Consider the following 20822-nt stretch of genomic DNA (forward strand, 5'->3'; position numbering starts at 1 on the left):
AGTTTCAGCATGCTTGAAAACTGAACCACTCGCTCAGTCGTTGCATACATTTACAGGAGACTCTTTCAAAAATCCGCAGGAGCTTTAATAACTAATGATGATCGTCTCGTGTAAAAGGGCTTTTATCATTTGTGGAATATGGGGAAAACTGGCTGTGAGTTAAAAGGCACCACAATACTTCACCGCAGCTCGTTGAGTTCTTTAACCGCTATGAAAGTGTTGGATGACTATGGTGCCATGGAAAACGAGGGGGGAGCACAAGGGTCTCTACCGGGTCCTATCCTTAATAGGTAACCTGACACAAGTGTGTAAGAAGGCTGATATACTGACACCGCCACCATTCCTGGAGACCATGGTCTAAACAAGGAGCGCCGCAGAACAGTGGTTCTAAGAAATTCTGCACGTGAGAAGTCATCAGATAGGTCAGCCCTTCTGTTCCCGCCGGCCCCAACTTGTAAAAGGGCTCATTATGCTTGTAAAAGTGAGGCATAGAAAGGATTGTAGCCGACGTTTCTGGCAAGCAAGAACATGTCATAATATGCAGCAATTACTAAAGCTGTAGATCTAATACACAGCACTGTCTGCCAATCAGAAGCCTCTTCCAGCAGGTGACAGCTTTCCAGGTACAATGAGGTGTAATTCGAGGTTCAATATAAAAATATTTAGGTTTATTCATAAATGTACATCATTCAGATCTTAGGCAATGAGAAAATGTTCAGAGTACCAAGCAAAACAAAGTGATTCTATTAAATTATACAACACTTTGTACTGTACAAAGAAAACACCTTAAATAACCAAGCAAAAATATACACAGATCAGTTCAAAAAAATTCACATCCGTTTTTATAAAGCTGTTCGTTTTTATTTTGGAGCTCCTAAAAGGTCTAGTCTTTACCCAGCGGGTGACGGACGGCCGGCGGCTGCTATTCTGGAGGCAAAACAAAAGGCCACAAACAAGCGCACAGTCTGTGCCGGCTGCACGCTCACAGCTGTCGATTCAAGTTTTGGAGATCAGAACATCCAACATCTAGTGGTGCCGCGTGTGACGGAGGCGGGGTAAGTGCTGAACGTTTAGGGGAGTCGGGTTGTTTGCTTAGTAATTTACTACATTACTAGATGAGAGAATCAAAACACGGCAAGATTAAAGCTTGGCGCTTCCGTCTGCAGTCTTAAACGGAATTTCACTGGAGTAAACCACCAAAGGTAAAGGTGCTCGCTCTTCTGCTCCTCTTGGACTGCCCTATGCCAGAAAATGAAATCTACCTTTACTATGAGCTTCAATTTTGCCATTTTCTCTCATTATACATAAGAAATCATGACTGTACTATGTTAAATGGCTCCATAGGCCACCATTACTTTTTTTTTTGGGATGGACCACCGCAAGAGCCCATCCTGGGAATGGGGGGGAAAAACCCATTAGGCCGGGTTCACATGTGTGTGTTGTAAAACCGTGCCTGACGGCACATCTCACACAAGCTGGCATGCGCAGGGGTTTTTTGTTTTCTTTGCTACTCTGCTGCTTAACGCTGCACACATACGCAATGTAATTGTGTATATGTACAGCGTTTATTACGTGCCCACATGGTAAAGGGCTCTCGCACAATACATGGTAAAATATGATGCAGTTTGATGTGGGTTTATTATAAAGTGTGAATGGTTCAATGGACTCCAATAACTACTCATGTGCCTCTGGCCTTACATGGATACCATCATAGACATCGAATGACAGATGTCACTATTGCATCAGGCCCAGGCATCCATTTAACAGCTAGTTACCACTGTGGCCTATGGGGGACAGACAGATGCTAACAGTGGCATCCAACACAGCCCATTTAATGGATACTTGAACAGGATAAAATGCTAGCCTCCCTGTGACAGATGCAACCGTTGGGTATCCACCGCAGCCTCCATTGAACTATACATTCGTCGCTTGCCCTCCTGCACACATTTAACTGCAGCCGAGTCTGTTGGATAGTTGTTGCCTACACTGCCCGTTAACATGGCCCGCTTTCTTAACTAACTAGTTGAGAGAAAAGTCACAAATTATAGCACAAATCTGGAATGCACAATGTGTCTTTCTACACCAATTCCTCGATAAATACCCCCTCACTTGTCAATTTGGTATACAAATAAACTCCAAATTTAAAAGGCCACTCCGGCAAGAACACATTTTTTCCATCCTAGCCCTCCTCACCCAATTTGCTATCACACTGACAATGCTCGCTGGATATTGCATTCCCTTCCATGCAGCACAGCCTCCTGTCTGATACTGAACAGGCACCAACCTGATGCTGAGATGTGTCCTGCCTTTCCTTCCTCTAGGCTGTGCTAGAAAGCCTATGATGCATCAAATGCCACGCTAGAGTTAGTAGCAGCTGTTGCCACTATGACCTTCTGTAAGTATGCTAGACAGACCTAGACCTACCAAAGGAGAAATAGAAATTGGTGACTTTTAAGTTCCTGTGTGCAGATCCAACTCCTCTGCTAACTGCCTTCTATAAGCATACTGTCACCTTCATTAGAACAGGGACATTTAATCAGTAACGGACAAGCATTTGCCCTCCGCCTAAAGCACTTGTGTGGTACAGTCCATGTAATTCCATCAAACAGGAATGCTGCTGCCTGACATAGGAACTTGCAAGAACACCAAGCCCAGTAATTCCCAGCCATCAGAATGCGATCACACGATGCGCCTGACGAGGAGGATCCAGGAAGATTCAGATAGAAGGTAATGCTAGCAAATTTTGGAGAACGAGCTGCTTTTCTAGTTATTTGAAATGAACACAGGAGCCTTCAACAATCGACCTGGAAACCATTTACAAATCCAGGACACAGTAAATATTCCTCCTCCATGTATGCTACTCCAAGGTGAGGGTGTCAAAAAAAATGCAGAGCCCCATTATCTTTTTGCAGTAGCTCCCTAGTTGGCACAATAAAAGATAAATAATGCAGTTATAACGTCATACTAACCCTAATTCATCCTTAGGTGTAATAAATCCGTGGCTTATGTTTTAAAGGGCCACTCCAGTGAAAACATTCTCCCCCGTCACCTCATTGGCTGTCACACTTCTATGAAGTATAGCCTCCTGCTTAGTTAGACACCATCTTTGTTCTCAGAGCTGTCTCTGCTTTCACTTCCACTGTTCTGTGCTATCAATTTCATGATGAATCAGCATAGGCACAGCTACAGCCTGTACCATCTCTGCCTGCAGGTGGACCATTACCATCTGTAGTCACCTGAATAAGCTATAGCCCATAAGTATAGTCAGGAGGATGCGCTGTAATCTCTGATAGCTGTGTGACAGGAGCCTCTGATTATCATCAGTAACAGAGTGGAGCGCCTATTACAAGTTCACACAGGAATTAAGCTCACTGAAAAACTGAGATCACATGAAGCAAAAGACAGGCGTTTCATACAGAAAGGAATAACTAAGCGGTAACCCTAGCTGACTTGTACATCATGGAACCAGTGCCCCAGTATACATAAAAACATTCACCAAAATGGCCCTTTAAATTTGTCATATAGCCTTATTTAGCATCAGCCTCCATACATTCTGCCTTATCTCCTTCTCCAATCGTTCTCCACCGCTCTCACAGCGCACCTACATAGATCATGTTCTCTACAGACATAGACTGAACAGCAGGGGGGCGGAAGCACCTTTACCTGGAGCAAACTGTTTTAAACAGGGATTAAATGCTTTGACATGAAGACACCCAGACATCACGGGAGGTGATGAAGATTTTGCACATTAATGAACATTTGGAACAATAATTTAAAAGGATTTTCCCAACTTAGACACTTATCCCCCGTATATGCCATAAATATCTGCCAGCTGCAGGTCCCACACTGAGGCCTCATTCAGACGAGCGTTGTTTTAGCGCATTATAGGGGCGTCAAATGATCGCGGCTACACTGCACAAAAAATTACATCAGCATGTGATTTCCAGATATTAAGTCTCAAGCTTAATTAGCTGTAAAATTGCCCGTTTGCACGATCAGGAGCTGCGTGTTATCCAGCTCCCATAGGAGTCTATGGAAATCCTGCGCAGCTCGCACCAGATAGGTCAGGTCCTGCTTTCTTGTACCGTGTGTTAGATGCAAGCTTTGCAGTCACATGTCCTATCTTTGATTGGGGGTGGGGATTTTGCGCATCCAAAACTCCTTCATCTGAACGCTTCTGTAGGAAACCATTGGTTCTAGTAGACACGATCTTTTCATTCGCCTATAATGCGCTAAAACCACGCTTGTGTGAACAAGACCTTACAGAGAGAACGGGGGGGGGGGGGGGGGGGGGTCTGTACTCAACTATTTCACAGAAGTGAATGGAAATAGTTATGCACAGACATTAATTAATTTAGCGCCTGAACGCGGTGGCCGTCTCACCATGCAGATTGCGGGACCCTGAGCCTCCACATAAGTGCAGATCCCAGACGTGGCCCCCACCTTTATCAGACAATTATGGCATTTCCTGAGGAAATCCCATAATGCATGCGTTGGGGATATCCCTTTAATGAATCACAATACACAGTGACTAAGCACCAAAAACGAGAAGTGATCAAGCAGTGTAGCCCGCCCGTGAGCACACAAACCAATAATAGGCCGTGTCCTGCCAGAATTTTAGATTATAGCTAAGCCAATTCACGGTCATAGGAGCTGCATTGTTGAAGGCCGATATTGTGATATGAGATGAACACTTGAGAAAACACCAGTTCACCCAATAATGCCTTCTATTGGCAGGACCCATAATCCTCTTGAGCCTTGTGTATTCTTATCTATGGGACAAGATGAAGCAATGAGTACATAATTGGAGTCCAACCGCCTTCTCAAGTGTTCACCTAGAACAACCCATCATAGAATACTTAGAAGTTCCCTGGTTTTACCCCTTTGCGTTGCCTAGAAAGCACTGCTTGCCATCCGCTGCTGTCCGCCCACGCTCACGCCATACAGCAGGATTCCTCTGCTTTTACAACATATGGCTAACAAGTTCACTTGGGCTTTGGTTAAGGCTTTAGTGGTTTATACAACTAAACTAGTTGTTTAACAGTATTTAATTAGATTCCCAAATTGTGCCAGGACAAGCAGAGCTCCCAGACTGGTAAAACCAGCTTCACCGTAACCTTTAAAGTGGTATCACTTTGTAAACATGTGAAATTTGCTCTAAATTACCTACCTTAACAATAGGCTGGGGGAGGAAATAAATGCTTGCAATAGTATCAAAATAGCACATAAGCTAAGGTAATGGAGGAAGCGGATAAGATGCGTGTACTTTGGCTATCATAAAAAAAAAGAAGAATAAAAAGAAGAATTGCTGGAGAGAACACAAAAAGTTACACCGCATGACTGAAGAACCACGTCCATAGAAGAGCTAGCGATGTGACCCGGCTGTCTGCCCTTTTGGCGATCTTGTATTATGGTCAGCAGGCAGCCACACAGCGATTAGCCCTTATGTAGACGTGGTTCTCCAGTAAGACAATATTGGCTGGAGCGCCTCTTAAGGAGCACGTCTTGTGCCATGCCTGCAGGTTCACCTGCTGCGATTCTAAGTCGACCCGCACCATTTAGATCTGTACATACAGACTTCTTTTTTTTTTTTCTTCGTTGCAACAATCTGGCCCTCAGGAGATGGAATAGATTTACATCCGCGCTCTCCTGCAATGTGGTCGTCAGCGTAAAAGGCTGGAGTTTCTACCCTGCTTGAATGGAGGACGCAGGAGTCATGTTGGCCCAGAGGTTGGTCCTGTGAGTTGACCTTTCCTTTCATACAAACAGAAGTTGGTCCTGCAGGTGCCTCAGCTCGTAGCTGAGAGGAATGCAACTACATGAGCAGCAGAAGCCAGTACAAGTTGTCTTTTAGGCATTTGTCATACATTTGTGTCCTGCAACAGAGGTTCTTTGCCCTCGCCGGGTGCTGGAGGACTATGGGGGTGGCTGTGCCCTGTTCCATGCTTTTTCCAGTTGCTGCTGCGAATGTTCAGATTGGTGTGTTCTGGAATAAACAGAGCTACGAGTAGAGCGAGCAGCACAGAGCAGGCGCCAAACAGGAACGGAGGGCCGGGGATGATCGAATTCTACAAGGAAAGACAAAAGTGAGGACGGTGAGAAATGTAGTACAATAGTTTAAAGGGGATGTGTCATGATAAAATGACAGATTATATACATCACATTTTTGTGTTCAACATTGTTTTAAGAACTTTTGGTCACAATCTGCATTAAAAAAAAAAAAATCTTAAAATCCTGTATTTTTCACTCGGACCACAGAGCCTAATAAGCCGAGTTGGTAAGACCTCTGTGTAGAGAACACAGGATCCACCATTTACAATGGGTATAAGCTGGGACTACTTGCAAAATGACCTCTGCACGGAACGCAGAGCACGTCTAGAACAGTCCCCCATACAAGTCAATAGGGTCCCCTCCTGTCCATTGTGTGACTGGCCCATGAAGCGGCTCTAAAGCATATCTTGTAAATGCAGCTCATGCAAGATGACCGCCCCTGTCGTCATGTACAGACCGCAGAACAAAACATTCTACACTCAGAAAATAAAGAAACAGATTGCAATGTACTAATCTGATTTTAAAATTTTTTTTGGTGATATAGTCCCTTTAAAAACTTATCAGGTCCATCACTTCCTGGAGACTATGATCTATGACATTTCACTATCATGATTCCTATTCATTTCAGCTGCCTTAAAGCGATGCAAAGGTCTCCAATATGGCCCCCCAGGGAGGGTCTTATAACTACAAAGAACTAGAACATTAAAATCCCCAAGTACCGTTACTTCTATGCAAAATATTGTTTTCAGCAAAAACAAAATGCGTCAAACATTACTTACCCCTTAAAAACTTAAAACGTTATTAGTGACACTTAACACTTTGCAATCCAATTTTGGATTCAGGGTTTCCTAGGGGGCTTTCTCTTTCTGCCATTATACAATGGCGCCATCTGCTGGCTAGAGCCAGTACTGTGGTATGTGACATGCTGGAGAGGCCCCCCGACCACAGAGCGGCCAGTAATACCACCCTGTCGGACGTCTTCCGACATCGGAGCTGTACAGCCTTCAATTAGAATGTCTTTAGACGTCAAACAGTGGATTGGAAAGGGTTAAATTACATGCCAATTGGTTACAACACTTTCTGCAGCTTAGAATCTGCTCCATACATGTAAAAGGGGGTCATTTCTGTAGTAGATGCATGAATATAAACCCCACTCAGATAAATGCAACAGTCGCAGATGTTTGGCAAGTGCACACCATTAGACAGTTATAATGAGGGTTCAGGACCTTCTTGAATAGCCAAAGTAGAGAGAGACTTCAAAAGAGCACCGGGCCCACCGATTCTAACACTCGCACGAATATCTTTCGTTGCTGCTGAAAATGTAATGAGCAGATCTGTCCTAAAGGGGTTATCAGAGTTATTGCTCTGTGCTTGGCTGTAGCAGGCAGTGACGTCCCATCAACACGAACCTAGCACAGAGAACGGAAGCGCTGGACGTGTGGAAAGGAGAGAACTGGATCCTCATGTTTGGCCACGGGTGGCAGGAATTTATCTGGAAGTACACATATTAGTACCTGTTGTGAATGCGAGGTGGTCACCTTGTCCCTCGGCTCCGACTCTCCTATAGGGTTTTCATCTAGTTCCACGTGAAAAATGTAAAATATGAAACCATAGAGGGCAGGTCCAAGTCCATTACATAATCCCCGGATTCCTGTGATCATTCCCTGGACGACGCCTGCAGGAGGAAGGCAACAAAACATATTCTAATCATCTTTATTTGTATAGCGCCAATTATTCCGCTGCGCTATTCTCTGCTTAATCCTGATGAACTGGCTTCTATCCCTGAAATGGAAATACACCTCCATGAAGTGTTTCCATTTAAAAGGCTTTCTCATCATTGAGCATTCATCTGAGGAGGGACAAAAGCGGCCGAAAGTAAAATTGCGACAAAGCGCTGCAATTTAAATCGCAACCCCTGTGTAAGGGAGGCCTTACAGAGGATACTGTTGGTCTGCCCAGTGCAGAGACCCCCACCACTGCCATGAACAAATGGGTCTTGGACTCACTCCATACATATTAGATGTCAGCCGCAGACCGGTCCATCATTTAATGTGCATGGGGATGCCAACGCAAAATATTGGGACATGCTGGATACTCGATCCTTTTGTTTTCAAGAGAGATAACCCGCTGCCATATGTCAGCAGCTTATTCCCCTTTCCTCATCGGGATAATGGGCATACTCAAATAATGGGTGATGTTGAGAGTAAAAACTGTCATCTGAAGGAGAGTTTAAATGATAGCCACCTAAGGTGTACGCCATCTTTAGGGTTTGCAATCCCCATTCATTTTAGTGAAGCAAAACTGTGTACACCCTTCACACCCCCACAGGGGACGGTTTGCTCCTGACATTAATGAGCCTCCTGGATGCCAGCTCCTATTGTGTCAGAAGCCCTTTAATTCAGAACTGCCCTTTTGTCCAGAACGTCATCAAGAAGTGTAACCGTAGGGAAGCATGGGAGCAGTGGTACCCTGCAGCTGAAGATGGGATACTCTGGATATTATGTTGTACTGTACAATACGTCCGTCCTAAAATCCCAAAGTCCTGTACATTTATCAGGGAGCTCACGATTCACTCAGTGACAAATATGTACAGAAGTTACAGTCAGCCGATGATTAAACACCGTGCTATGCCAACAGTAACACCCACTAATAGAGGTCACGGGTATACCTGTATAGTGCAGCCAGTCTGCCCCAGTTCACTCACCTTGCTGATCAGCATCTGCAGTCCGAGACACCAACGCACTTACTGCAGGAAATGTAATGCTGGACATGGCAGCAACGGCTCCGGCAGCCCACATCATCCTGCAAGAAAGAAGACATGGAAACCAGTTACAAGAGTCAGAAATAATCTCAAGTATGACAACTCACGTCTTTGGATTGACTGTCGAAAAAAAAGGAGCCTCCTCTCCCTTTGTATACAAGGCAATCAGAATTAAACCGGTTGAATAAGTTTGATGTTTCTCTGATCTCAGCCATTAGTGTATCTGTTGTATATACCCAATAGTGTCATCAGCAGGTAGGCGGAGCTGTTTTACAGGAGAAATCCCCCAAAATGGACCTCCCTGTGTTATCTAGAACTGAAAGTCACAACAAGCAAGACTGCCCACTCTAGAGATGCCAGCATTAACTGCTTTTAATGGGCCTAAAGGACACTTTTCAGAGGGGCAATTATTTTTCCGCCTACATGCATTTTAGGGTAAATCAATTTTTGCAGGAAGGTTAAATAAAAAAAATTTTGCCCCACTTTTGCAGCTTCTACATGTCGCTGTATACAGACACTGCAGTCTACGGACAGCTTCACACATGTGCAAAAATGTATTTGCTTATACATGGACTGAACTAGTCACATTTGCACAAGCCAACGATGTATCCACCTGTCTAAACAGGCTGAACGATTCCAAACAAGTTAGCAGTGACATCACTCGCTGGATCCTCCAGAAGGACCTTTAGACTGCAGTGTCTGTATACAGTGACAAATAGAAGCTGTAGAAGTGGTGCAAAGTTTATAATTAAACCCTACTGCAAAAATGATTTTTCTCCAGACAGATGATGCAAGGGACATGAAGCATTGGGCAAGTTGGATGTCAAAGACTGGTCCTTCTGTCCGCCTTGGAGATAAGCTGCCCTTACAGCTGCCCGGCTATGGCATTCTCCAGTGTCCCAATGCAAAACACATGTAAAAATTAGGAAAATGCCTGTTGGCCAACTGAAGATTCGGCCAAGAGCTACTGAAGATGCAAGAGCAGCTTTACAGTAAAACGTCATGTTACATGCAGTGAAAACGAGTGCCAACTCTGCAGTTCTTCCTGCGGAGACATTTTGGCAGGGACTACAGCCGCAGTAACCTCGCCGAATGTTTGGGAAATCTGTATTATGATAATACGTATTCAAAACTAGTCAAGAGCTTTGATATGCTACGGTATGTGGACCAGAGCATTAGATCAGAACCGCCAAATATCACCCATGTAGGAGAAAAAGTGTATTCTGTAAGGAACGAACTAGCCGACAGAGACAGCAGGAGTATGCGAGCCGACGTTGAGCACACCTTGGTTTTCTCCATCAATGCGCCTAAGAAGAGCCTCAGGCAGAACTGCAGAGGGAACCTGTTTGTGTACTCAGCACCCCGGCTCAATCACCGCCTTCTCTAGTTTCAGGATGTACTTTATTTGTATTAACAGATTTTGAGTCCAGAATAGTGCAGAGCGCTGAAAGGCTTTCTGTGCATCAGTCAAAAACCAGCAGCACTTGTTCCATCCTAGTAATGACACGTCGTCCTTACCAAGGCTCAGACCCAAAGCCGTACCAGGCCAACTGCAGGATCTGGAAACCGAGGCCCAGCAGGATCGTGTTCTTGTTGCCAATCGACCTCATGAGTAAACTTAACACAATTGTCTGTACAGAGGAAAACAAGAAAAGAACATATTGGAGAATGCAGCTCTGTAGCATGTATGTGGCAATGCGTATACATATACAAGAGATAGGGGGCATAACAGAAATCATAGCAGCCCATACACTAGTACAAATCATCACCATGAGCCAGCTTTCAAGACAGCTGCAAAGTATTACTATGTCATAAAGCCATATATCGTTCCCGGACAGGTCTGGATGTCCCACAAAACAAATCTTGGAACGCTGAATGAAATAGTGTCCTCTTACCGTTCCTGGAAATGTATGAACACATTAACAACCGTGTTACCAGTTTCTGTCCATGTATCTGTACACATGTGAAATCAGTCCAATCACTGCTGACCGTGTCGGATCGCGTCCTTTTTGACAAGTATAATGAAATTCACAGAGTTGTCAATTCACTCGCTTCCAGGAGGAATAGCAGAGGAATGGCACAACACAGTTCTAAGAATAAATCTTCCAGCGTTGTTAATTTATGGGTCATCCTTCCATTTTAATAAATCATTTTTATCAGTACCGCTGATCTGTTCTCTCAGCACTGGGCATGGCAGCTATGGCTGAGCACACATACTGTCTACACAAGTAGAATGCTAACACTTCTTGCTTTGATGGCGCCTGATTACAAGTGCGTCGTCACCCTTGAGCCTAACTAGAGGCAAGTGCCAGGATCTTCTCATGAGTAAACACAACTTGTAGTCAGGTGTTCCCTGTATGTCCTCACCTGGGCAACGATGGATAAAATTCCCAAAACTGCAATGAAGGCCGCCACACTTTCTGGTGAAAATTTCATGATCTGAAAGTAAACAGAAAACAATCATCAGTAAATCTACATAAATCATCGGAAGCCATTAAAGGACATTTAGACACAACGATTATCGCTCAAAAGATATCTTTTGAGCTGTATTAGTTGTGTGCCTTTACAGCACAAGGTGATCGCACAAACGTTGAGCAATCACTTTTGCGCTCAGAGAGGGGCATGCAGAAGACAAGCGGGGCTGCTTGTCTTCTGCATCCAGCTGTTTTCTGCTCGGTATACAGCTGTGCACTCTGAGCGGGGTATGGAGAACATAGCTGGACTGCTCTGTTCTTCATATCCCGCCTGTCTTCAGGGAGCGGGATACAGCTGAAACAATAGTATCACCTGTATCCTGCTGCAAGACAACGATGAGCGACAGGTTAACGAAAACTGCACGATGTCAGTGCAGTTAGACAACGATGATCGCTTAAAAGACGTCATTTTAGCAAATTTTGAGCAATAATCGTGTCTAAATGGGCCTTAACTCTACATCATTTATTATCCAACACGATGTTCTCACCTGTCTGAGGTACAGGAAGAAGCTGGAATATTGTCCGGCCTCCGGGAGGTAGGAGAGGAATACGGTGATGCAGATGAGCAAAACAATGGAGTCCTGGCCAACTTTCTTCAGAGACTGAGGGAGAAAAGTTGTGAAACTCATAAAACTATTCAGACAAAGCGATCTACTACAGACTCAGCCACCAATATAGGAGCAGACACAGTGACAGAAGGGAAAGAAGAGGGGAGTAATAATATAAGGTGTGTAGTAATCCAGAAGGGAACCTGGCACAATGTCGTACCAAAGCTGAACCAGCAGCACACACATACACTAGTAAACCGGAGCCCAGATTTGTCAATCACGTTGTCAGAAGAAATGCACTCTGTTCCTCTGCCTCTTTCCAGCAGCGGCCTTCGGCTCTCCAGCAGTTGCAGAGTTACAACCCTTCATGCTCTGCTGCAGGCATGAGACCACTGATGTAAATACAGACGTAGCAATGTTTAACTTGACATTTAACGTGTTAGGCCGAATGCACACGGGCAGATTTGCAATGCGGAATCCAGAGCGGGCGTCAGCTTCTGGATATCACAGTAAATACTGCCCATGAACATGCTACTGAAAATAGCTTTTTCCTGTCCACAAGCAGATATCAAATTGCGATTTTCTGCTAGCAGAGGAGAAGACGCAGCATGTTCTATTTCAGCGCAGATTCCACTGAAGTCAATGGAAGCCGTTCGATCCACGGCCCTTCCATAATCATCCCATCATCGCCTAGAGACGGCGTGGCATAATCTGTACTGTGCATGTGCGCCGGCCGGCACATCCGCAATACAGATTATGAAGAATCCAGACAGGTACACAGGGGTCAGCAGCCGGCACAGGGTCCGATTTCGCTACGGGCTCCTGCATGCCCATCAACGGCTTTTGTTAGTTAAGGTAATTTGGATGAAAGTGTGTCACATGACCAAATCTGGCTCTGCTGAATGGCTGTTGCCATACTTGTGGCTTGGCTCTAGACATTCTCCTTCAGCTTGGCTTCTAGTTCAGAGTGAATTGGGTGGGTCGGTCCCAGGACCGGTTGCTTGTACTCTCGGCCAGAAAAGCAATGTGTAAAAAGCATAAAGCACAACAGACACGACTGCAGCCGCGTTTTACTAGTATGTTATGTCAAATGATGAGGAAGCAAACATTAGCGACCAACGAGCAGCAAAGCGAGCAAACAAGAGCGGATCACAATGACCATATGTGAGGCACAGCAGATGGTGAAGCGGTTCATGTTTTGGGAGGACGGCCAAGTGTAAAACTTGTGTGTGGGCCTGCCACAATAGTTACACATACAGGTAGCTGTTCCTGCTCCCTGTCCAACCTAACATATCAGCTAGGACAACTTCAGGTGGGAGCGGGCATGAACAAAGTTCCCAGTCATAAGATGTGATATAGGAGGATGGCACTGGGCCAGATACTGGTGGAAGAGCCACTATCCTGTGACTACAGTAGGAGATTAGGTAAAGGCGCACTATCACATACAGAATTTACATAACCCCCTCCCAACTGCAGTCCTTTAACCCCTTAAGGATGCGGCCCTTTTTTTCTTTTCTTCCTTTTTCTAATTGTAATTTTTTCCTCCCCCCTTTTGAAAAATCATAACTCTTATTTATCCATTGACGTCGCTGCCCAAGGGTTGTTTTTTGTGGGCCGAGTTGTATTTTTCAGTGGTGCTATACAATGTACCGTATAATGCACTGAAAAATGTTAAAAAAATTTTAAGTGGAGTAAAATGGAAACAAACTTTAACAATTCCACGACCTCTGGGTACGTCTTGTTTCTACAGTGTACACACTGCAACAGAAATGACAACTTTATCCTATGGGTCGGTACGATTACTACGATACCAAATTTATAAGGGTTTTTTTGCTGTACTTTTATTTTTTTCCAAAACTATTTACATTATTTTCTGCCGCCATCTTCTGACAGCCATGACTTTCTTATTTCTCCAGTCAGAATTTTTTAAAATGTCTTTTTATTACATTTTTTTCTTGGAGACGGGGTGACCAAAAAACTTGTTTTTTTTTAACTATGTTCACCATGTGGGGTAAATAATATGTTACTTTCGTGAGCCAAGCTTTTACGGCTGCAGCGATATCAAATTGGTTTTATTAGATTCTTTTATCATCAATATGGCAAAAGGGTATTTTTTTAATAATTAATAACAATTAATTAATAACACTTTGTTTAAAAAAAAGTACCTGAAAGAATTGTTTAAACAACTTGCGATGCTTTGATCGCTCCTGTCATATGATTGTGATGCCATAGCATTACATTTCACTGCGATCTGACAGGCATTCTATCAAGCCACACCACAGACATGGCTTGATAGGCAATCTGCAATGGCAGCCTTGGTGCCTTTCAGAAGGCCTCTGGCTGCCATGGCAGCTACACGGCAACCCACGATCTTATTGCGGGGGCATTTAAAGGCCTAACAGCTCTGATCAGCCATGCTGCTGATCGGAGCTGTTGTGCGTGGGTGCCGGCTGTAACAAACAGTCGGCACCTGCATTGTATGGAGCAGGATCGACCTGCAATTCCCCTCCATACATACCTCAAACCTGCAGGACGTAACTGTACATCCTGTAGCGTTAAGGGGTTAATAAATTTCTGAATCAAAGATTGAAAAAAGAAAAAAAAAAACAGGCAAAAATGACAAGTAAATGAGCTGAATTCAATGCATCTATAAATCCTTACCTATATGATCCACATGAAGCTTTTTGAAGGGGGTTCATTCAGTGTTAAGTGACATTAGTGCCATCTGAAGCCTCCTTATAGAAGTCTACGCTAGTTCTACACGCAATCTTCACGCCACAGAACAATTTCCTAATGCAGCATATACAGATGCCAACACTTAGTGAGCGTGTCCCTTTAATGAGACTGAAGTCCTGGCAGAAAACCTCCCAACATAAGGCAGCGCTACACGTCAAATGGTTCATGGGTGCACAGATGTATCCATACAAGCAGCTTACCTTAGTAACACTAGGCCTGTAAACGAGGTGGAAAACACTACAACCTTTACCCTGTCAAACAGAACTGTATAGACATAACGTCACACATCATAATGCCCTGCTGGACGGGTATATGGTGGGTCACGCCGACTCCGGCTGGTGTCTGGAGCCACTAGAATGCAGTGAACCGAAGAGTTAAAAATCCTGTTTCCACATTGCAGGATGTTTTTAGGGCATGCCAGCATCAGTGATTGTAAAGCAGACCTTTCCAATGAGACATACAGATAGCCACATCTAATGATGTACAAGGAAAAACCTCAGGAAGGGTGTCCCACTTCATACATTTAAGGGGAAAAACCAACCATAGCAGACAGATGCCATTTATTTAGTTTTCTCTCCCCAATGGATAGAAGATGGCCTGTATCTGGGCGACTTCCAAAAATTCACCTGACTCATGATATAACACAGGCGGCCATTGACGTACGACATACTATGCCCCAGACACATCACACGTTTTTGAGCATCTGTTGGAATAGTTTAAGCATCGTAAGGTTTCGTTTCCCAGTTATGTGCTCCATTTATAAACATGTAATATTAAAGGTTAATTCCGTTTCAGCTTCTTCCTCCGACAGGACTCCTGTATAATTGTGAAACTTTTAAGCCCTCTGTCATCTCCATTCATTTCAATAGGATTAAAACTGGTGCCAACATGTAATTCACCAGTTCAGGATGTGCTTGCATGTCCCAGAACCACAGCACACGTTATATCTACTGGATCTGTAACATATGGGAAGAAAAAGAAACCCAAAACAGAAGTGAATACATTGGGAAGAGTCGGGTATCATTTCCCATCCTGAGTGGGAAGGAGGACATGAAGATTCCAACACCGGAGCAGCAAACGTCACATCAGTCATCAGATAAGCGTCATGTGTTCATTGCCTGGAGGGAGAGATTAACGCGGAGCTCACTGGCTGGTTTGTTGACCACAAGTTCCCCTCCTCCATAACGCCATTGTTGGAGAATTAGCGCATGCTCACACAGCGGAGTTGCTATAGAATTTTCCAGATCGAATACCGGCTTTTAAAAATGCCGGATTTCTGCCGCAGTTTTTGGAGCGAATCCGCACAGACTTTGCCCTGTTAATGGGTAAAATCCACGTCCGGCATTCAGACACAGAAAATTGCGTTTCCGTGTGAACAAACTCCAAAACCACCCAGTCCTTTATGAAGGAAAAATGTACTTCTCTCTCCACCAGTTGTGTGAAAACTTCACCAATACATTTGTGTTCGGAAGAAAAAACTACATACATACAAAACTGATCCAAGGAAGGGTGTTACATCCCCAGACATAATGACGGCGACACGGGGCGAGCCATTTATCAGAAGCAAATTGGGTAAGTTTAGGTGTGTCCTTCACAGACGCCGACACAAACTATGAATAATAAGATGCCTTATTTATTCTAAAGCAGCATTAGAATGACTCTGTCCCTGGAGAGACAAAGATGGCCGACCCGCTTCTCTGACTGCCTTATGCACGCTGTGCATTACTATGCATCAGTAGTCTAAAGGTCCATGTAGACGGGATAAACTGTCGGGCAAACGATGCCCAGCAGCGCGTCCCAGTGAAGATCGCTTCCGGCTGTTACACAGGAGCGAGTATCGCCGACATCGCTCAGAGCACAGCCAGCATGGAGGCAGGGAGCGCTCTCCTCCTGCACGTCTGCATTCACTATAAGGAGGCAGTCATTCTGCATGCAAGGGCCTTAAGACACTACATGCTTCAACTCCGGGTGCTGCAGATATGTAAACAGGAATTTAAGTACACAGTGCAAAATAAGTTGTGGATTTTGATGCAGATACAACATTTGAACGCACCTTAATGAGGATTCACACGTTGGACTCTCATGCTGCCTTTCTAAAAACCCCCATAATAAACAGGAATTTATACAATGCACTGATATGTAACGTTCTCCACTTACAGCAAATGGATCCGCCTGCTCCCAAGAAATTGGGGCCCCCCAAGATGCCGGTCTCATTTTCTCTGGGAGAGACTCTGGAACAGCCACCAAGATGAAACAGATGTCCAGCAGCGCGATGGCCGTTGCCAGCAGCACTACGAGAGAGTCCCCGTACGCATGACTCAGGTACGCTCCGATGGCGGGACTAGTGACCAAACTAGCCGCAAAGGTGGCAGAGACCTGCAAAAGTACAACACAATGAAAACGTAAAAAGGAGAAATGATATATAAATATATATCAACGGTTGTGGAGCTACAGCTATTGGAGGAACTAAAACTACCATTATGCCACGCTACAGGCTGTAAGCCGCTGACTAATATACCGGTAGTAAAAGTCTAATGAGACAACAAGCTGCTATTAGAATTCCCTAAAAAATACCCAGAAATCCACTTTAATAATGAAGCCATAACCTTGCAGTGCGAGATAAGGCGGCGAGCCTCTGTAAATAGCGCCGTATGACACGTATCAGGTTCCCCTCAGCAGGACATTACTCAGTGTTATTTATACTAGCGCAAATCTCTGCAAAGTCCACGTCTTCTGCTGCGTGTACACGGGGATTTGTGCTGCTGTCTCTCTAGAAGCTGTAAAGTGTCTGTGGAGACGGCCAACAAAGGCTATATTCTCAGACACAGAAGGTCACGTGCCAGAAAATCTATGAAGCTTCCACTGAAACAACTAGAGCGGGGGTCCCCAACTCCAGTCCTCAGGGACCACCAACAGGTCATGTTTTCAGTATCTCCTATAGTAAGAACACCTGTGGGATGTCTGAGGCACTGACAATAATTACATCACCTGTGCAACACTGAGGAAATCCTGAAAACATTACCTGTTGGCGGTCCCGGAGGACTGGAGTTGGGGACCACTAAACTAGAGAATTGAAACCACAAAAGTGTCTCTGAGAGGAGTGCGGCGTGAGCTTCACTAACTTCCATTGTATTCTACGAAGATAATGCATACAGGGCCTTTTTAAAAAATTAATTTAAAGGGGGTTTGCCGCTCGTTCATAAAAACATATACATCGAAAACATCACATTGTAATATACTCAGTATGAATGGCACTTCACTAATGTAACCAGCAATTGGCAAGCAGTCACATGTCATACTGGACTGTCATCACACTACCAAGTAAACAGGAGCTGGTAGGAGGGCAGGGCAATGGCAGAACAGGATTTAAGAAGTGAGAATATTACAGTGCGAGGCCATAGTTTTACATCTATTGAGCCAAATAGCAATATTTCTGGAAGAGCCCGAAAACCCCATTTACCCATCGTAGATGTGATGATTACTGCTAAATTAAAGGGATAAAGTGAATTCTATCGGCATGTAATTAACTATGGACCATTCTACGCACTACTTCAAACGTGTGAGAATTATTTTCTGCATATAACCTCCCGAGCATTTCCTCTATCTTGATAAAATAATGTCTGCTCATGAATATTTGTTTGCTATCCCGCCCCTTGGAATACGGGGCTTCGCAGTTTCCTCTCCATACTACGGTGAGCTCCCATTCACTGCCAAGCGAGAATGACAATCTAGCCTTTAAATAGCAGAAGGTAGCAACGGGCAGCCCCACTGCTACAAATCTAGCCTGATACCCCATCATCTCACCAGAGGAACCCTCTCCAGGTCAGTGTCCGCTGTATGCAATTTCGGCCCATGAAAAACGCACCGTTTTCAATGCATTTTTATGCCCATGTTGCATCTGTGTTCATTGCCTTTTTCACGCGCATAAAAAACTCAGAAGATGCCTATTTTGCCACAACTCACAGAAAACTGTGCGCAAAAAACCCTACAGTGAATATAGGGGATAATGTGATTTTTTTACGCACCCATAAAATGAAATGGGCAATTTTAGTCCATCAGACCGTAATAGGATATGCTGCAATGTTTATGCGCAATATCGGTCAGTGCAAAAATCGTACGTGTGAATACAGCAATTTGATTCAACGGGTCTGTAAAAATTATGGACTGAATATAGACAGAAAATCCTCCCACATGAATGAGCGCCAAGACTAGTAACACTTATGTCTGGTATTAAAAAAGATGTATGTGTAGTCAGACCCCCCCCAGCTTGAGAAAGGCCCAACTACACTCATGAGCTGAAATGTTGCAGGTGCTCATACAACAGCCTTATTTATCCCCATTATACAGGGAGGGACTGCTGTCTTTTAGTAACCTGGTCTTTAAATTCAGAGACAAGGAAACCCTTCAAACTCCTTTGCTCCCTAAAGCAGCGGATGCTCTTTAACTGCAGTTTACTTACAGCTTGGAGAAACATTAAACTCTGGTGATCTTTAAACTTAAGTTCAGACAGAGCAGATTCTTCTTGACCAGGAACTTTGAGCTGCAAATCCATGGCAAAAATCTGCATGTCACGTGGGGCTATTGCAGCAGATTCCACCCTTAGGGCCCTTCTGGACGAGCCGATTTATCCTTCGTACGAGCGAATGACGCCATTACATTGAGCACTGTTCATACTGTTTATACAGGTTGGTTCGTTCACATGAGAAATCATTCAGTCTTTCACATTCGCTGTATAAGTGAACAGGAAGTACTGAACGAGAAGTGAGCGAGCTAACGATGATTTTTAAGCCTGCATAAAACGGATGAGCGAAAAGCAAACGATTAACTTTCACTTATTTGAACGATAATCGTTCCATCTAGAAGAAACCGTAGCAATAAATCCACTACAAAATAAGCATGCTGCAGATCTGAAGATCCAAACATGCCCAAATATCTGTGATTACTGCTGCGGGTAACTGGCAATTTGTAAACCCCTTCACTAGCCTTGTGATGCAGTGGAATCAATGCTGAAAATCTGGACAAATGCACAATTTGGCCTTAACGGCCTAGAAGAATCCACCTACCAGTCCATACGCCATGCTTCTCTCATGCTCTTGTGTTATATCTGCTACATAAGCAAATACCACAGAAAAGGTAACAGCAAATACGCCAGATACAGAAATAACTGCAAAGTACCACCTGGAAACAGGAAAAGGAGGCGTTATAGTGATGTATATGATGCAGACCCTGTCGTATATAGATGTACATTAACATCCTACATACCAAGGACTGATCTTCATTAGTGGTATAGGAGCACATGTGAAAAATACAGTTAGCAGCAAGAAAGACTTCCTTCCCCAGACGTCAGAGAGGGCGCCTATCAAAGGTGCGCTGAGGAAGGACAACAAACCCTGAAAGAGAGAAGTAAGACATCAATACTTACACATCTCATTCTAGAGTTACTATACAAGTACTTCTCTGTGAAGCCAATAGACTTATTAGCATTAGAGAAACTCTAGAATGCGCACCATAGGTCACACTTATGAGAAGTAACCAGAGCGCCGTAAGGACTTGATTAGGAGAGGATCTTATGGGAGCTCTAAATATTCACTGAAACATGAACAGATGCAGTTAGGGCTGACGAAGAAAACCTTCCCCAAAGGTCTGTGCTTTGAACAGACAGATCCAATCCCATTTTTATATAATATATATTATGACACACTCACATACGGATTCACGTTAGTCTGGGTTCAGGATGTGCGCAGCCCTTTTATCTCAGGGTTCCATCCAAGAATGGCATTCAGACGGAACCCGTGACTGAACACAGACTACCACTAATCAAATGGAGACCAAAGGTGCAAACTTTGTGAACTACACTATTCTATCTGGCAAAGACAGAAAGAACAGAAAGCTTGTTGAACAGAGACTAAAGCTTGCACCTGTGCTTTCCATGTGACTAATGGTAGCCTGTGGTTCAATTTACAGTGCTTCAGAAAACACCCTGGAACGAATAGGCTCGGCGCACGCAAACACTGTATGAACCCAGCCTTCAGAAGCCTACACCCCTCCAACAACAGTCGGACAAGTGATCGTTTGGCTGACGGCTATGTTACCCTGCTCTCTTATACGCATTACATTGTGTAAGGAGTTAGGCTAACTTCACATGGGCGAGTGCGATATTGGGGCATGAATCACAGGCCGATATTGCGCTTGCCAACATGCCATTTCCCAGACACGGCCGTCAGGAGGATCACGGAGTGTCTTCCATTGTTT

At 44.3% G+C, this 20822-nt stretch overlaps 1 protein-coding gene across 1 annotated transcript in view; it reads right to left on the reverse strand.

The window, feature by feature from the left end:
- Positions 1–646: 646 nt before the first annotated feature.
- MFSD14A (major facilitator superfamily domain containing 14A) overlaps positions 647–20822 on the reverse strand; it is a 33594-nt gene continuing 13418 nt past the window's right edge. The window contains exons 5-13 of the mRNA XM_066597236.1: positions 19833–19960; positions 19634–19748; positions 16728–16946; positions 11775–11888; positions 11180–11251; positions 10331–10443; positions 8756–8853; positions 7566–7726; positions 647–6068 (exon numbers count right to left, since the gene is read on the reverse strand). Coding sequence (XP_066453333.1) covers positions 5862–6068; positions 7566–7726; positions 8756–8853; positions 10331–10443; positions 11180–11251; positions 11775–11888; positions 16728–16946; positions 19634–19748; positions 19833–19960 — 1227 coding nt within the window. The 3' untranslated portion in view covers positions 647–5861. The remainder of the gene's footprint in view (positions 6069–7565; positions 7727–8755; positions 8854–10330; positions 10444–11179; positions 11252–11774; positions 11889–16727; positions 16947–19633; positions 19749–19832; positions 19961–20822) is intronic.

The sequence above is a fragment of the Eleutherodactylus coqui genome, chromosome 3, assembly GCF_035609145.1.
Source record: "Eleutherodactylus coqui strain aEleCoq1 chromosome 3, aEleCoq1.hap1, whole genome shotgun sequence".
In the NCBI taxonomy this organism is placed as follows: Eukaryota; Metazoa; Chordata; class Amphibia; order Anura; family Eleutherodactylidae; genus Eleutherodactylus; species Eleutherodactylus coqui.